Raw genomic sequence first — 21,042 nt, 5'->3', positions numbered from 1 at the left:
TCCTAATCATATCATCATCATCATTGTCGTGGTCGTCACCATCTTCATTATTATTATCATCATCAACATTATTGCCATCATCATCTCGTACATGCACACAAACACACTCACACATATACACACACGTACTACACAAACAAACACAAACAAACATACACACACACACACACACAAACCACAAACACACCACACATACACAAATCACATACACACACATACACAAACGCACACGCACGCACGCACAAACAGACAAGGACAAGTACCAACATGGGAAATCATTGGCACCGCTTTTCGATACGCTGCTTTATGAATAACACACATAGCGAACGTACATATAACCACACACACACACACACACACAAACACGCACACGCACTCATACATTTACACACGCACGCACGCATACTCATACATTTCCACACGCACTCACGCATACATTTACACACGCACGCACGCATACATTTACACACGCACGCACGCATTCGTACACACACGCACACATTTACACACGCACACATTTACACACGCATATCTAAGTTTACGAACTTTACGTAATACATGATTTATAATAATATTAAAACGAATTGGCGTAAATAATAAATTGATTTATAAACTAAAAAACGAATACATGAAAAATAAACAAATAAAATATGAAAAGGTTAGATTAGTAAAAAAATGAATGAATGCATGAAAAAATAAATAAATAAAAGAAAGGATGAATGAATAATAGAATGAATAAATAATAGAATGAATGAAGAACAGATAAATAGTTGAAGGAATGATAGAAAGCCTTTCCTCTAATCATCATTTTGCTGCTCAGGTGTTCAGTGCGGTCGTACACACTTTCACACATACACACACGCACACGCACGCACACGCACGCACACACTCAAACAAATACAAACACACATACAAACACATAACGCACACAAACGATCGCAGAAACATGAGCAAACTTTTACAGAGACGAAAATACAAAATCTCGAAAAATTATACAAAAATCGCAAACGTACGTTGTTGGAAAAATACACATGTATTCGTTGCGTCAGAGTGTACGTATTTTTGTGTACGAATAATCTGTACATTTATGTACACAATTAAATCAGTTACCTCGTTTTTAATAAAAGTGTCATCGTCATCATCGTCATCATGGTTTAATATGCAATAACTTCATCATTATTACCATCGTCATCATCGTCGTCGTCGTCCTCATCATCATCATGTGCAGCAAAGCCACATCAAAGGCTCCTTACCTGGTCTGCAGGTGATATCTTCAAGATGCGTGATTGGACGTAATTGTTATTATTATTATTATTATTATTATTATTATTATTATTATTTCAAAGAGTTGATAAAAAATAATTCGGAAATCCATTTTCACTGATTTTTTTAGATTTTTTTCATTCAACATGTACTACTACTGCTGCTACTTCTCTACTACTACTACTCTATTACTACTACTACTACTACTGCTGCTATATACTCTACCGCTACTACTACTACTACTACTACTACTACTACTACTACTACTACTACTACTACTACTACTACTACTACTACTCTACTACAACAATAACAACCGCTACAACTAATAATTCGGCTGCTGCTTCTAGTACTAAGCTGCTAACAGTACTAAATGGAAGAAAAAAGATCATATAGTGATGATGAGTTTGAGAAGAAGAATGTTCTTCAAAATGATGACGACGATGATGAGTTTGAGAAGAAGAATGAAAAAAGATGATAATGAAATACATACTGTACAAGATGACTGCAACGACTGTGATCAGACCTTGCACGGCGATGATGACCTTGACATTAACGATGATGACCGCGATGACGATAATGACCACGGGTTGAATGACAGCAGGGAAATAAATATTGATGAACTTAAGATGGTGGCGGGGGTGGGCTCACAAAGATGATGATAGCAAATGAGATAAAGACGATAACAATGATGACAAAAATCATGACAATGATGTAAGTGATAACGATGATGAAAATGAAGTAATTAATAATGACGATGATGTAGACACTCACTAATACTATATTGAACTGGATGATGACAAGGGCGACGCTGATGATGACGACGACGATGACGACGATGATGAAGATGATAATGAAATAGATGACATATGTTTATTCGCGTGTAGTTAATTGCTACGGTTACGTTTCTATGATCCCATATGTGACTACTACACAACATGCGTCTATGGATACATACAAACATACATACAAACACATACAAACAAATATACAATCCTGTAGGTACAAACATACAAACACATACTATACAATCGCATATAATTACAAGCCAGCATGTATACAATCTCATACAGCCATAGATACGAATACAAAATACTTGTATACAAACATACATACATAGTTAGTATACAAAAATACAAACATGTATACAAGCTAATACAAAACGCATACACGAACGCACGCACAACAACACATTAATACACATATACAAACCTACACACCTTTTATTAAAAAATTGCGAAAATTTACCTAATCATCTTTGTTTTTATTAGTTTAATTTATTATTCACTAATAAATCAGTGATTAATATTATTTAATTACTTATAATATATTAAAAAATAATAAAATCATAACAAATAAATATCACATAAATAATAAAACCAGTCTATTATTATCTACTGCCAAGTTTAACGTAACGTATCCATATGTATGGATAGATGGAGGGATATCCATCTATCCATACGTATATCCATAAGCCATATATCTATCCATACATACATATATATAGATATCCATATATTCATACATATATTCATAAGTGGTTCATATATCCATACATCATCCGTTTATATCTTGATACATTGGATACATTTTTTTAAATGGCTTTTTTGTTTAAAAGTCGACTATTGATGACGTCCAATATTTTATGTTTCTAACTAAAAAAATTTATTTTTAATTTATTGATAATAAAAAGTATTAAAACAATAAGAAAAATATATATGTATGTGTGTGTGTGTGTGTGTGTGTGTGTGTGTGTGTGTGTGTGTGTGTGTGTGTGTGTGTGTATGTGTGTGTAAATGTGCCGATATGACATAACATATAGCCAACATAAAAGCACATTACAATTCTTATTTTTACGCATTTAATTAGCAATCTCAGATTATGAACTGACGATGAAGTTAAACATTATCTTAAAAACTATAAAAGAAATTATATAAATAACAACAAAGACAACAACACAGGCAACAACACAGGCAACAACACAAACAACAACACAGACAACAACACAGACAACAACACAGGCAACAACACAGGCAACAACACAGGCAACAACTCAGACAACAACACAAACACACCCACTAATTAAAAAGATAAAGATCAACCAATTGCCACCAACAACAACAAATCTATCAACACTTGGTTGTTGTTGTTTGGGTTGTTTTTGTTTGTATTGTTTATTATTTTTTGCTTATTATGTTATTTATGTTGTTGCTTTTGTTTGTTGTTTTCATTATTATACATGCCTATGAAATCGGTTAAGTGGTGTTTGCTGTTGTTGCTGTTGTTTTATGTAGTTGTTCTTTATACTTATTACTACTTGCAATATTACTAGAAAAACTATTTTTACTACTTGTCGTCACCGTTGTTGTTGTTGTTGTTAGAGTTGTTGTGTTGTTGTCGGGAGTCATTTGCAGAGTTTGGCACCGACAAATGCCGAATTTCGAAATGAATACCGGACAATTTAAACCGATTACAATCGTCCGAATACTTAAGTATTCCGTCTTATGCTTAAATTCATCTTTGAATTAATTAATTTAAATAATTGACGTCTAGCTACTGAAATAAATACTAACAATTACTACTACTGCTACTACAGCTGTTACTACTGCTGCTATTGCTGCTGCTTCTGTTACTACTAAACTACTACTACAACTAATACTTTTACTGGTATTAAAACTTTTGTTACTAGTAAACATTATTGAAATATTGAAAAACGACAAACATTGTAGACGCAAAAACATAACAGCAACAATGAAAAATGACGTCAACAACAACTACTACAACAACAAAAACATTAAAACAGCTTTGATAACCGCTTAAATAAAACCAACAGCAATATTAACGACAACATAAACAACAATAGCATTAAATGAAATTGACAAGAACTTATAAAATGGAAACGGCCACAACATAGACATCAACAACAACAAAAACAACAACAACAACAACAACATTAACTGCAATTTTTAAAATGTTAACAACAACAACAAAAACAAAAACTACAACAACAACATTAACTGCAATTTTTAAAATGTTAACAACAACAACACCAACCACAGAAGCAACGAACACATCAGAAAGCAAAGCAAAACAACGACAAGAAATAATTTTAATCAGTTAAGTGCGTCGTCATAAATTATCATCATCATCCTCATCATCATCATCAACTTCCAGCGCCGTTAAGATAATGAGCATCATCATCACCATCATCGTCATCATCATCACCACCATTAAAACTATTATCATCATTTTGCTACTACATCATCCTAATTAGAATCAGTCGTTCATTAACATCTTCATATCAGAAATCAGAGACATAACCATATTAATCATTGTTATAATGATGATGATGATAATAATAATAATAGTAGTAGTAGTAGTAGTAGTAATAGTAATAGTAGTAGTAGTAGTAGTAGTAGTAGTAGTAGTAGTAGTAGTAGTAGTAATAGTAGAGGTAGTAATAGTAGTAGTAGTAGCAGTAGTAATAGAAGTCGTTTTTGTAGCAGTGGTGGCCATCATCATCCTCCTTATCGCGCACTTTATCAATTTCATTTCATCAATGTCATCATCTTAATCGTTTTGTTTCTGCTCTTTGCATCGATTATTTTATTGAAATTTTAAATTCTTCACTCACATTATTTTATGTAGAATTGTCATCAACACATTCCTCATCATCATCATCATTGTTGCCATCACAATGGTTTATTTGTTTATAAGTTATACATTCAAACATACTAACTTACGCACACGCTCAAAGACATACACATGCACACTAACCTGCAAACATACAAGCACATAAAATTACATACACACAAACTTACTTACAAAAGTACACACACAAACATACAAACCAATCAATAAACTTACATACACACAAACAAGTACCTAGAAATATACATACAAACATACATACAAAAACACCAACTAACTTAGCCACGCACACACGCACCAGCAATCTCACATACACTCAAACATACAAACACGAAAACCAACCGACCACTTATTGATTTGATTTCTTTTCGGAGCCATTAAAACTTTTGAAGATTTCATCTGAAGTATCGGAAGAGACATTGGCGTACAACACACACACACACGCACACAGACACAGACAAATACACATATACACACACACGTACACGCACACACATACTTACAGCCACACACGCACAAATATACCTAAGTCTGGCGCGCGCTTGACATATAAACGCCCTCCATCCAGCTAATAATCCCATAATCTTAACAAATTTTCGCATACATCTTCAAACATTGTCACGTGCTCCCGTGTATCTTCCTCCTCTGCTTCTATTGTTATTTATACCACGGGTAATAAAACTAATACATAAATATATAAAAAATTTAGGGCCGAATTTGAAGATATGGAGGCCCTGAGTAACGAAAAGGTAGGGCCTTCAAGTTATTTGGTTGAGAGTGGAGAACAATTGATCATTTGTTGATGGCCCAAAATATTCAGCGGAGACCCAATCAAATAATTTGTTTGATTTTAGACGTAAAACTATCTCTTGCGGGATTCTTTTTTTGTGGAGGCCCTACCGCTTGACCTTCCTTTAATCCGACTTTGGTAAAAACAAATACGTAAATAACAGCGTATGTATATATGCCTGCGTATGTATGTTTGCCTGCGTATGTGAGTGTGTATGCCTGCGTATGTGTGTATGTCTGCGTATGTATGTGTATGTATGTCTGCGTTTGTGTTATATTAAGTATTTAAGAGATGAAAATTAGAATGTGATTTCACAGACATTTAACCATTGAATATGGAATGAGGTATGAGTCAAGGAAAAATATGCAAGCAAACAAACACAAAACATCCGTGTGTATATATGCACGTATGTATAGTGTACATAAGTATGTACAATGCAACACATACGCCAGACGATGTACGCAAACACGTATGTACGTTGCGGCGAAGATGCGTCGCTAAGCAACCGTTGGTGATCAAAGTCACTCTATGAATAGGATGGATAGATGGATGAATGAATAGATGGATAAATGGATGGATTGTTGGTTGGATAGATGGATGGATTGATGGTTGGATGAATGGACAGATGAATGGATAGATAGAAAAATAGATAGATAGATGGATAGATGAATGTTAGGATAAATAGAAAACTGATAACATATAAAACCTAAGTAAAAGTGATTAGAAGAATAATTGCATGTAAAGATTGATACAATTCGGATAACTGAATGAATTGATGATTAAACGAATGGATGGATTAATAGATAGCTTAGGTTAATTGATTGATAGATAGATGAATGTATAGAAAGATAGATGGATGGACGGTTGGATGAATAGAAGGGTAGATGAATAGATAGATGGATAAGAGGACATAAAATTGGATATCGGACGGAAAGATAAAGGGAGAGGATGAATGAAGGATTGAACGCACTAAGGAGATTACTTTGTATTAGGCGACAAATATTGATTGAATTAAATGAGAGATGCATGGATAGATGGATGGATGAGCGAATGAATGAATAAATAAATTAATAAATAAATTATTAATTAATTAATTAATTAATTAATTAATTAATTAATTAATTAATTAATTAATTAAACAATGATTAAGTAAATGAATGCGTGTATGAATAAATGAATGAACGAACAAACGAATGAAGCATCAATTAAAGGAATGAAAAAAGATTATTATGACAAATATATATATTAAAACTAACATATTATCAATAACAACGTCAACAATAACATCAGAAACTACAACATCAACATTAACAGCAGCAATAACATCAAAAGCAGCAACAACACCACCAACAACACCACCAACAACAACGGCAACAACAACATCAAAAACAACACCAACAACAACATCAACAACACTAGCGACAACAACAACAACACCACCAACAACAACAACACCAACAACAACATCAGCAACAACAGCATCCTTCTAGCCATTCATCTCTACCGCCTTTTCAATCTCTTTTCAAAGGGACTTTTGCCATTGTTCAGCCAGACTGCAAGAAGATGTTTATGTGTGTGTACGTGTGCGTGTGTGTGTGTCTGTGTACGTGGTTTGGTTTATATATGTCTCAGTATATGTGTCTGTATGTACATGTTTATTTGTAGGAATGCATGTTTTTGTTTGTGGATGTTTGTCTGTAAGCATATTCGCATGTTATTTTCGAAACTTTCATTGTAGATTTTTTTTTGTCAACTTTAACGTGTATAGTGATATGCAACAAAACTTTATCAAAAGCAGTTAAAAGAAATAACGATAATGATGATAAGATAATGATGATAAGATAATGATGGGGATGACGACGACGACGACGATGATGATGACAGAGATAATGATAATGACTATATCCTTGCAGTAGTAAAAAATGTATCGATTCCTAGCGCGTTCCTTTAATTTACCACAACACTCCATGCAAATGTGTGCGTGCGTGTGTGCGTGTGTGTATGTATGTGTTTGAATGTGTGTGTGTGTGTATGCCTGTGTGTGTGTTTTTTTTACAAATAAATGTTTGTATGTATGTTTAAATAGATGTCTGTGTAGCATTCTAATACTGGTGTATATTTCTAGGCATAACTTTTACAAAATTAATCTTTTAAATTGAAAAACACACATCCATGAAGAACACGCACACTAACATAGAAACATTTTCAAAAATATACAAATGCACACACACACACACACACATATATATATATACACACATGCATACATACACACACACATACGCATATATTCACATACATACATATATACACACACATACATATATACTCACATACACACACATGCATATATACTCACATACACACACATGCATATATACTCACATACACACACATACATACACATACACACACACACGCATTCATAGAGACACGTTCAAAGACATGATTGAAAACTTAAGCACACACCACGACACTTTCACGCCCACAAACATTAACACATCAACAACAGCAACAACATCAAACGAACGCACACGCAAGTTCACACACACACTTACACACACTCACATACACACACACACTCTCTCTCTCGCACTCATATTCACAAAAATGATTCACAAACTCACACATGTCTACAATGAAAAACTCTTCATGAATTAGAATTCAAATAATTATTATGTATATTTTTAAAAAACCAACAGGTTAACACATACAACAAGCAAACACATTGATAGCACACATACGTTCGAGCAAACACGTACACATAGATGCGTGCACAGACACACACCCTAATGTACAAACAAACACAATCACGCACGTACGTACATGCACACAGACACATAGACATCCACACAGACACAGACGGACTCTCAAACACGCACGGGCACACTCACGTACAAAAAGCGTGCGACCAAATTAATTAGCATTGTACTGGACCACAAACATCATGAGAATGATTGGTTAGCGACTTTACGTGGCGTGATAAAAATCTACTGCATGCATCTCATCTCCCCACACACACTCGCACGCACACGCACACACATACACACACACACACTTTCATTTCTTCTATCTCCTCTTAGTCCTCACAGACACGCACGCACACACACACACATATTTACATGTACGGATAAACGGATAATACACATTCACAATCACAAACAAAAACATACGGACACATACACACACTCACATTCAGACACATACACGCACATTTGCACACAGAAACATACAAACACACGGACGCACATAAACACATGATCTGTTTATGTGATGTTGTATAATAGATTTATGGACTGTTGATTCACAAACTTCTTTTTGGTATTTATTCATTTTATGTTCATAAATGAATGAATGAATGAGTGAATGAATGAATGAATGAATGAATGAATGAATGAATGAATGAAAGAATGAATGAATGAATGAATGAATGAATGAATGAATGAACAAATCAATAAATAAATCAATAAATGAATCAATGAATTAATAAATCAATAAACCAATGAATAAATGAATGAACAAAAATAAATAAATAAAAGTATGAATATATAATGAATGAACGAATCACTGCACAACCAAACAGTCACATTGTATTTTGGCCTGCCTGTGTGTACGTTTATGTATGTGTGTGCGTGCAAGTATGTGTACGTGTGTCTATGTGTAAGTGCGTGTGTACGTGTACAAATTATCTTCGTTGTCGTCACCGGGTTCTTAATTAACTATGGTGATTAGCAATGATAACGAGATCCTTCGCGCTATCATCAATTCTCACAATTGTAGTTATTATCTCTTTATCATCATCATGATCATTGTCTTCCTCATCATCGTCGTCGTTGTCATCTTCATCATCGTCATTATCATCATCGTCATCATCACCATTGTCTTCATCGTCATCATCTTCGTCATAATCATCATTGTCTTCATCATGGTCGTCATCATAACGGTCATCATCGTCGTCGTCGTCGTCATCATCATCCCCTCTCCAAAACCATCCCTCTCTCACATTTTTGTGTGGAGAGCCTGAGGATTTGGATAATTAAAAAGTCGCAGCTATACATTGATGAGAGATGACTTCAGGCTGACTTCACTGGATTAGGCAACGCATATTCATTCATTTATTTTTCAGTTCGTTCCTTCGTTTATTGGTTTCTTCATTCGTTCGTTCATCCGTTTGTTTGTTTAGTTGTTCATGTGTTCGTTTATATGTTCATTTTCCGTTCGTTCTTTCATTCATGCGTTCTTTTTTTTAAAAATTCGTTTGTTAGTTTCTGTATTTTTTTTATTTGCTATTTCAATCGTTTATTCGTTCAATAATTGTTTTTCATTCATTTTTTATCTCTTTTTCTGGCATTTAAAAGTTTGTTTGCTCATTAATTTAATAATTTATCCGTCCAATCACTCATTAACTGTTCAACGTTTTAATACATTTGTAAGATTTATCATTCATTAATTTGTCTCCACTGTGAATCAATCAATCCATCCACCATTCATTCATTTCTTCCACAGTTCCATCCATCATTGCATCACTTATTCATTCGTTCATTCCTTTTTCTCTTCCATCAATCATTTCATCCTTCATTCAGCCCACTTCTACTATATCTTAGCCGATCAGTTTATTTTCATTTTGTTCTATTTTTAGGTTTGATCACCATCAGCAACATCATCATCATCATCTGCATCACCATCATCACCACCACCACCACCATCATCATCACCACCACCACCATCATCATCACCACCACCATCATTATCATCACCACCACCATCATCATCATCATCACCGTGGACCACAAGGACCATCAATGATAAAATGTCTTCAAAGCATTTTCACGGAGTACGCGCATCATCATTGCGTCACTGCGGCAGTAGTAGTAGTAGTAGTAGCAGCAGCAGCAGCAGCAGCAGCAGTAGTAGTAGTAGTAGTAGTAGTAGTAGCTCACCCCATACACACGTACACACATACACACACGTTTATATACAGATGATGTATATACATGCACACTTACAATGCGTACAAAAAAAACCACTGATAAGCATACATACATAAAAAATTTCAGTAGTAGTAGTATTAGTAGTATTATTATCAGTAGTAATACTACTAGTAGCAGTAGTAGTAGCGGTAGCCGCATTAGCATCACCAACAACAGTAGCAATAGAAGTAACCATGGCAACAATTACGTCACACTTTTACGGCTGGTTTCCCGCCATCAAAGAAAATGGCGGATGAAAAATGGCGGGGCAATGTTTGATGTCCGCTCGTTCACTCGGTTCGTCTAGCTGGCTGGCTGGCTGGCTGGCTGGTTTGGGAACGACGCTAAATGGATTAAATTATGAATTGGAGTGGAGATAATTATGTAATAATTATTTTTACCTCAAAAAACCAATAAACATAATAATAATAATAATAATAATAATAATATAATAATAATAATAATGAAAGAAATAAAACAAAAGTATTGTTGTAATTGATTATTTAAAATGGAAGTAGCAGAGAGCAAGCAGTCCAATGGCGAAGTGCATAATAATTAATTAATTATGCTAATAATAATTATACTAATAAATAATTGAATAAATAAATTGTAATAAAATTATTATATATATATATATATATATATATATATATACATGCAGCCACACTTACACTTATATGTATGTATGTATGTATATATAAATATATATATAATATATTATAAAATTATGCATAATATATGAACTGGCATAAAATCAACACATACACATTTAAATCCATAGATGAAAACAATCTAAAACAAGAAAGAAGATTTAATGATACAAATACTATACATATAAAAGAAAGATAGATTTAATAATACAAGTTAACCAATAAATTATCCTAATTAATGATTCGATGGCATATATATGATGATACAAACATAATAATATCAAACAATTATAACGATGACGACGACGACGACGATGATGATGATAATAATAATAACAATAGATGATAATATGAATTATAGATAAGGCAACAAAAATGATGACGGTGATGATAATAAAATGATCACGATGATAATGAAGGCAGCGATAAATATGGTAATGATGAAATGATATCATGGTAATGATGAAATGATATCATGGTAATGATGAAATGATATCATGGTAATGATGAAATGATATCATTACAATGATCACGAAAATGATAATGGTGATACTTAACTAACAGCTAATGAGTGAATGATGAAAAATGATAACCAAAAAGACAACTACAACAACAATGTATAGGTACACATAAGGAAAATCTATTTGATTTTCATTTGTCTATGACAATTATATATATATATATATATATATATATATATATATATATCCAAATTTTTATCTTTCTCTCTTTGTATCTGTCCGTCTCTTTTTCTTATCCCCCTTTCGCTTTCTCTCTCTCTCTTTCTCAATTTGTTATTCACCCTCATTTCACTCCATCTCTCCATCTCTCATTTTTCCTCCCCTTCTCTTTTTTTTTATTCTTTCATTTTGTTTCCTTCCTTCAACTGTCTACTAATCTCTCAATCCTCTTTTTTTCACTCCTATCTCTTTCTTTCTCTCTTTCTTTCTCTTTCTTCTTCTCTCTCTCTCTCACTTTCAGTACATATTACCGACATGAACAAAAATAAAAATTAAATAAAAATATGTTTCCATTGGAAATACAATAAAAGCCAGACGTGAAAGCATCCACACTGTACATTTAGCATTTTTGGAAGTGGTAACGCGAGACAACCAATGATGATGACAAAGTGATTATGATGATGATAAGAATGATGATGACGATTATGATGACGACGACGACGATGATGATACGAATGATGATGACGATATGGACTATGACGACGATGACGACGATAATGACGATGATATGGATATTGATGATGATGATGGTGATGTTGTCGACGGTGATGACTTTGATGACGTAGCTAATGATGACGATGATGATGACGTCATTTTCATCATCAGCACCCCCAGTAGCAGTACCAGTAGCAGTAGATCATCATCGTTATCAGCCACACAATTGTAATTAGTTATTAGGTTTAAAAGTTAAAATATATATAAATAGATATTTAAACGCATAGACATTTAACACATATTTGTAGATTTAAAAAATATTGATGTGTGTGTGTGTGTGTGTGTGTGCGTGTGTGTGAGTATGTTTATTTTTATGTGCGTGTGTGTGTGTGTGTGTGTATGAATGAATGAATATGTATGTCTGAATGAATGTGTGTATACATGTATGTATGTGTGTGAGTGTGTGGTGTGTGTGTGTGTGTGGGTGGGTGTGTGTATGTGTGGGTGTGTGAGTATGTGTGTGTACAAGTTCATGTTGAATAAATGCATATTAATAGTGGATGAAAAAAATTAAATAAAATTTGATTAATGCCAAGATATTTTAGTTGTTGTTGTTAGTAATGAAACGACATTGCTGATGTTTTTGTTGCTGTTGTTGTTGATGCCATGATAATATTGTTGCTATTGTTGTCGTAGTAGTTGTTGTTGTTGTCTGGCTAGTTGGAGTCATTTGATTCGTTGTTGTTGTTGCTGTCGTTGGCGTTTCCGACCTCCATATTATATATCTGTGACGTCAACAAAAAATTATTATTATTATTTTTCTAATAAATAATAATAATAATAATAATATTATTATTATTATTACTATTATTATTATGCTATAATATTATTATGTTATATTGTTAATATTGTTATTCTTGTTATTATATTACCTCTAGTTCCTTCATAATTTCATCGGTGATGTCTGTCGAGTTATTTTTGTAGGCAACTGCAGCCCTGATTGCATCTTTAAAGACCTATGGAAGAGAGGGTTGATTGATTGATTGATTAATTGAGTGGTAAAATAATTGGTTGATTGATAAGTTTAATAGTTTGTTGATTGATCGATTGATTGATTGGTTAAATGAGTGATTTGGTTGTTTTATTTGTTGATTAATTGGTTGGTTGGTTGAATATTTGGTTGATTGGTTGATTGATTGGTTGGCTGATTTATTGATTGATTGATTTGTTAATTGATTTATTGATTTGTTAATAGATTGCTGATTAGAAAAAACTTCTACACAAATACATAAACATTTAACCAAATTCGAACACATATTTTGTACAGACCTACAAAACATTGGGAAAAAAAACTTAAAAGACAAACGAAAACTAAATGCGAAACCCAAAATATACAAAACAATACAATACAAAATATACAAACAAATACAAAAATATACAAACAAATACAAAAATATACAAACAAATGCAAACATAGGAACCTTAACGACGTTACTGCCATCTGAGGCAGAAACAAAATATAATGGTAGTTTATTCTTCGTGGCAAAGTTGAAAGATTTCTTCACTACATCCATATCCACTAAACAAACAAACAAACAAACAAATAAATAAATAATAATAACTATAATAAAAATAAAAATAATAATATTGACAATGATGATGATGTATGGTAATGACAATATATAAAGAGCACCAATGATATGGACAATAACAATAACGCTAGAGTTATCACTACTACTACTGCTGCTACTACTTCTACTACTACTATCTACTGCTACTACTAATACTACTACTACTTCTACTACTACTACTATTATTACTACTATCAACTACTACTACTACTACTACTACTGCTACTACTGCTACTGCTACTACTACTACTACTACTACTACTACTACTACTACTACTACTACTACTACAACAACAACAACAAAAATCAACAACATACCATCGATTTTGTTGGCAACACACAGACATGGCACTTCAGGTCTATGCTCTCTGAGTTCTTTGTACCAGTTTGGTAGGTTCTTGTAGGTTACTTTGCGGGTCACGTCAAAAACCTTTCAACGTAGAGGACCAATTTATTTTTTTCTCAAATTATATCATCACATAGTTACTTTAACCTTTAACCTTTTTTAACTGCTGTTTTAACTGCTGTTTTCACTGCTTATTTTCAGAGCAATCAACGACATACCAACTCATTCACGCTTCAAACACACACACTGCATGTGATGGACGGAGATCTTTTGGCAAACACTGATTCCAACAAACACTCACATACAAACAACACACACACACACACGCACACACACACGTACACACACAGGCACACACACGTACACACACACACAAACTCACAAGTACGCAAGCATGTGCCTGGTGATAATAAGACGGGTGCATGCTGCTAAATCTTTCCTGGCCTGCCGTATCCCAAAAATCTTTCAAAATAAATTTAAATAAAAAATATTAAGATAAAAATTGTCAAAAATGGCGATGAAATGAAAAACTTCATGATCAAGAAGGATTATTTGTTTGCTATCACCAACCTACTAAAACGTCCTTGTCATCGATACGTGCTCTGTGTTTGAACAATGTTAGGGCATACGTCGAAAGCTGCTGTGGCTTGCTTCAAATAATTTTTAAAAACAAAAAAATATTAAAAAAAATTTATTTATTTTGAATTTTATGGAAAAATTTAACTTTGTAGACACAATTCCTCTTACTGTTTTAATAAAAGTTAATTTATTTTTATTTCTAAAACAAAGAAGCATTTTTTGTTTTTAAATTTATTTGTCAATTTAAGAAATGAATTAGTTTAAAGTGATAAAATATGGTTAAATATAAGAAATAAATTTAATGAAATTAAATAATTAAATAAAATGAATGAATATGATCGTATCTATATATAAACTGGAAATGTCTTCTTAAAGCAAACTTACAATCCATCTAACAAAAATCTTTCAATTAATCTGCAAAGTATAATTTCAAATTTTTATCAACTAATGCCTCAAAACTATCAAAATTAAATTAAAAAATAAATTATATTTATAAAATAAAATATGCATAGGCAAACAAAAAATTTACACCTTGCCCCTCTCACACACCACATACCACACACACACACGACACGACACGACACGAAACCACAGCCCACCACACGACACGCGACAACACAATACACTACGACATACATACAGAAAGATACCTGATACAATTACAATACAAACAAAAAAAAACAAAGAAGATACAATACACATTATATGACATTACATTACAGATTACATATTACAACATACTTTGATTTCCCGACGGCACTGTCTCCTAAGCAGATGATTTTAACTTTCTCTAACCCGTCAGCAGATAAATAATCGTAATTAGGAATATCCGACATTATTGATAATTATCTTCTGGCTTATTTAAAATTATTTACACTATATAATAAATTAAATGATATTTAATTATTTATTACTCACGTATCCATCCCCATAGAAACCAAAAGCATTATCAATCGGGTCAAAATTCTTGATCGTTACACAATTCTTAGTTGCCAGATATTGCCTATGTATAGTATATATGTATATTGTATATACTAGTTTAGAATAGAGAATACAGTGTTATAGATAGGAAATTGGCGATTTTTTTTGCTCATTCCACATTTTTAAAAATAATTTCTCAATCCAAACCTGGGTTTATATTCAAATTTTGAAAAACATTGCTGTTTTTTAAAGGCTGTCACAATTTGGGAGCTAAATCCATTAATTTTGTTTAGATATTTTGTCTTAAATTTAACTTTATAAGTTTAAACCAACCAAAAATGGTTATTGTGGAAGGGGGGTTTAGCCCCAAATCTCATTTTTAACTAAGCCAAGTGTAGAATATGTAGGGTGCATGAGAATACGTTAAAATAATACTAGATATTTACTTAACATTCAAAAATTTAATTTGTGGCAACCTTAATCACTTTTAAAATATATAGCTGCTTAAAAACCAGAAATAAAAAAAATCATCTTACACAATCTCCGCAAAAGCATCGAAGCACGTTAAAGATAAGATACACGTATACAACATAGTACCAGAAAGTATCTTTATCTAAATGTATAAAGATTTTATCTTAATTTAATCGTATCAAGATACACACGCATAGATATACAAATATAATAGATGCGATCAATAAAAAATAACGAACGTAAAACCACAGTAGGTTAAATTTTTTATTGGAATGAATTCGCAGATAAAAATTGAAATATAGAGAAAAATTAAACACAAATGTCAATATAAGAGGATTGACTCGGGCTTTATACCCAATAGCACAGTTTCATGAGCAGCGGGAAAGATAACATTAAACAGAAAACTACACATAAATACGCAGACAGGCAGGCACATACCTGCTGTACTTTAGGTACATTTATAGTTGGATGTCGGCTAGTGCCATTGAAAATAAAAACTCTCCAACATGGGAAAAAATTATTAAAATCTGTTTAAAAAAAGCTCAAAAATTGAAAAATCGATTTGACGAATAAGTTGAAAAGACAAAATGGAAATAAAATGTCGTAGAGTAAATATCTAAATTATTTCTGCCGGCATAGATTGCAAGAAAAACTTATTTCGGAATGACAATAATAACCATAAATATAACAACAACAATAATGATTTCAATAGCATTAATAATGAAATCATAGTTCTTTCTTCTCGAAACGGCACGCAATTGAACCCGGGTCATTAGATCTGCTATAAAACAAACTATTAACGACCGTTGAAGCACCATTTCCGCGTTTAATGGGCCATTAAAGTCCATTAAAAATTCATTTGAACGTATTCAGGATGCCTGCGAAAGATTTTTTCAAGTTGGTCATCGTGTTGTCGATCACGCTGTCACTCTCATCCATCTCCAACAAATCTTTCGTTACTGCTTCTATGGTACCTGGTGAGGCAGGCCGTGCTGGTTCTGAAGAAGTTGCTGCTGCTGCTGATGCTGCTGCTGCTGGTAGTGGTGGTGGTTTTGTCGATGTCGTCGTTGTTGTTGTTGGTAGTGGTTTTGTTGTTTGCGGTAATTTGTAGCCGCTGGACATTGAAGGGAGTTTGGGCGCTTTTGGCGTCGATGAGATTGATGGTGGCGTTGATGACGAAAGTTTTGTTGCAGTGCTCTGCCCGCAGTCAATGTTGTTGTTGTTGTTGTTGCTGTTGTTGTTGTTGCTTAACTTCATCAGTGCAGACTGGTCTTCAACGTTTGTGGGTCCGTAACTACCGACGCTACCAAATTTTTTGAGTGTGTTCTTCAGATCTGTCAAGTTTCTAGGCAGAGGTGTTGCTGTTGCAGTTGATGCTCTCGAAGTCGTTGATGTCGTTGTGTTTGTTGTTGTTGTGTGATCACTTTTGAACCTGCGTATGAAATATGCGACGAGGTAAAGGAAGCAGGCAGCTTCAAACAACGTACATACATACATCATAATAGCAATATAGGAAAACGGGAGAAAACAAAACAAAACAAAGAAGAAAGCAAAAAATGTTAACCAAGAAATACAAAAAAAATGAGCTTCGAGTTTGCAGTTGGACGTGAAGAAGCAGCGAAATTAATTGCATTACATTCAAAATATAACGATTTGTACTGTGTTGTACTGTGTTGTACTGTGTTGTACTGTGTGTGCGAGTACCTGTACGTCCACATCATTTTTTATTTTTCATCATTTTTATTTTCATTTTATTATTATGATATTTTTATAAATAAATAAATAAATATATATATATAGACACACACACACACACACACACACATATATATATATACATATATATATATAAGACCCACTTCTTCCAACATATATATATATATATATATATATATATATATATATATGTATATTTAATAACGTAATTTTTTCAAAGCTTCTATATACACTGTGTCAGAAATTTTACCTAACTTCCGAATTGTAGGTGCAATGCAGGGTATAGTAACAAATACCCAGTCGGTTGTACAACCACTTTAGTGCCAAAACCAAAAACAAAACGTGTAAACCAAACAAACAAGGCATCTATCACCGACATGAACACATCAACATGAGCAAGAAATTAAATGTTTTCTAAACAAAATATTGATATAAATATATTGAAAAAAGTATCAAACCATTGAGAAGAGCAAAAAACCACGTAATCACAACAAATGTAGTAGCAAATACATGTAGACAAACATATTTTGAACGGATGCCAAGGAGAAACTACGAGATGGTAACTTCCGTCTAATGTTGCTGGTCGCCGTTGGAGTCATAGACCGAGACATGTGTTGCTGCTGCTGCTGCTGTTGCTGTTGCCGTTGTAGTTGGTCGTGCAACAGAAATTGAATTTTTGTCGAGAGAGAGCTATTGTGGGTTTGAGTGCAAAAGCCGATAAGAAAATTTTCAACGGTAATAAAGAAAAATTTACTTTATTGCTTTTTTGCCTACTGCGACTACTCTATGAATAAACACATTCGGTGCAGTTTTTTCTTTATTAACATGAGCAGCGTTTAAAATCAAGAATAAATATTTATAACGCTATCTGCGCGACCACAACTACTACAGCTACTACTTAATAAAAGTTGATACTTCTATTACTACTTTCATTATTACTATATTTATCATCATCATCATCCTTATTGTTATCATCATAATCGTCATTCTCATCCCCATAGTCATCAATATCGTCATCATGATCATCAAATACATTAACACCATCATCATCATCATCATCATCATCATCATTATCATCATCACACTCCTCATCATCATTACCACACCGCATTAACCACACAAAATACATAAACAACATCATCATCACCATCATCACCATCACCAAATCATCATCATCACCATAACCACCATCATCCTCATCACCACCACCAAACCATCATCATCCTAATCATCCTCATCAGCAAGACTAACTTGCTCCTCTTATCGTCCATCTCCTCCAACTTCCGGATCACGAGGTCGGCCATCAGCTGGCAGTCCTCCTCTTGCTCGTTGCCCAACAGCGGCAGGGATGAGTCAGTCACCTTTGCAGACGCGTGAATGAGTTGGTGGGATAGATAGAAAAATTGAGAAAAAGAGAGAAGGAGAGAGAGAGAAAAAAAAGAAAGAGAGAAAGAAAAAGAGAGAGAGAGGTATGAAAAAAATGAGAAAAACAGAAAGAGAGAGTGTATGGGAGGGAGAGAGTAAGATAAAAAAAATGAAAGAAAATGTGAAAAAGAGGGAAAGAGAAAAATGAGAAATAGAGAAAAAATGGCGGACGTGTTTGTTTGGCGTGTATATGACGAGTGTGACCTCATAAAAATTTCTGCAAGTCTGAATTTTTTTTTTGAAAAATAAAAAAAAACAACCCAAAAAACTGACCTCTACGATGAACTCTCTGCCATCGGCTGCCAGGATGGCCTTGACACAGATAATGTCAAGGCCGCCAAATATTTTACTGCATTCATCCACCCATGATTTGTATCTGGGTAATGTTTTTCACCGAATTATTCGATTGGATAGGTTACTAAAGATTTTATCTATCAAGAAACAAACAATGAGGGAGTGCTTGCTATCAATGAAACAATTTACTACTTTTAAAACAGTAGTTTGGTCTGTTTTATTGAACAATGCTTCATTAAAATTAAACATTATTGATATTGAGTAAAATCAATAATGAAACAAGTTGTCAACTATTCAACCAACCAAGCAATCAATCAATCAATCAACAATCAATCAGCCAACTAACTAACCAATCAGCTAGCCAGCCAACCAACCAATGAACCAACCAGCCAACCAACCAACCAACCAACAAACCAACCAACCAACCAGCCAGCCAACCAACCAACCAACCAACCAACCAACCAGCCAACCAACCAACCTATCATTGACAGGAACTTGTTCTAGGATAGCTGACCCAACATTTGCCTTCCAATTTCCTGACATGGCCCTCCGTCTGGTTTTATAATGATAACAACCAGAATAAAAATAAAATTGAAAATAAATAAGCGGCGCGGTGGCTTAATGGTTAAGATGCCTGGCACTGATTTCGCACGAACCGCATTCGAATGCAAACAGATGCCTGCAAGTCACCTCTATGAGATAGAGAATTGTAAAAAATAATAAAATAACAATAATAATAATATGAACAATAATAATTATAATGAAAATAATTATGGCCACACGAACATGTAAGCCTTATAATTGTGCCCGATTTTAATAATGTGAACATCGCCTAGCGACTGTATGTGGGGTTCAACTGTCGCGTAACATTCCGTCACACCCATTATGCTGGCAATGTCTTGAAACAAGTGATGGTCGTCAACTTTGACCTGGAGTGGGGGTGAAGGTCATTGGATGTCACGTTGTTTTGGTGGGGTGGAGATGATGGGGATGATAGTGACGTAGATCATGGTGGTGATGATGGTAATGATGATGATGATGTTAATGATGATGATGATGTTAATGATGATGAGGATGATGGTGATGAGGATGATGGTGATGATGATGATGATGTTAATGATGATGATGGCAATGATGATGATGAAGATGATGGTAATGAG

General features: G+C 33.7%; 2 protein-coding genes across 2 annotated transcripts in view; both read right to left on the bottom strand.

Moving 5' to 3' along the window:
- Positions 1 to 13,422: 13,422 nt before the first annotated feature.
- HELRODRAFT_70637 (hypothetical protein) lies at positions 13,423 to 15,891 on the bottom strand (the record flags this gene model as incomplete). The annotated part of the gene is made up of 7 exons (XM_009032896.1): positions 13,423 to 13,515; positions 13,981 to 14,078; positions 14,449 to 14,560; positions 14,859 to 14,938; positions 15,047 to 15,126; positions 15,440 to 15,469; positions 15,797 to 15,891. The coding sequence occupies 7 exons, from the start codon at positions 15,889 to 15,891 to the stop codon at positions 13,423 to 13,425; spliced, it is 588 nt and encodes a 195-aa protein (XP_009031144.1).
- A 3,549-nt stretch (positions 15,892 to 19,440) lies between these two features.
- Positions 19,441 to 21,042, bottom strand: part of HELRODRAFT_130473 (hypothetical protein) — a gene marked incomplete at both ends in the record, with an annotated part of 10,696 nt that continues 9,094 nt past the window's right edge. Inside the window, 4 exons of the mRNA XM_009033276.1 lie at positions 19,441 to 19,524; positions 19,862 to 19,964; positions 20,361 to 20,435; positions 20,669 to 20,811. Of these exons, the coding sequence (XP_009031524.1) occupies positions 19,441 to 19,524; positions 19,862 to 19,964; positions 20,361 to 20,435; positions 20,669 to 20,811 (405 nt within the window). The remainder of the gene's footprint in view (positions 19,525 to 19,861; positions 19,965 to 20,360; positions 20,436 to 20,668; positions 20,812 to 21,042) is intronic.

The sequence above is a fragment of the Helobdella robusta genome (assembly GCF_000326865.2).
Source record: "Helobdella robusta unplaced genomic scaffold HELROscaffold_9, whole genome shotgun sequence".
NCBI lineage: Eukaryota > Metazoa > Annelida > Clitellata > Rhynchobdellida > Glossiphoniidae > Helobdella > Helobdella robusta.
Note: the sequence above shows the minus strand (reverse complement) of the source record. Positions and strands in the feature narration are given on the sequence as shown.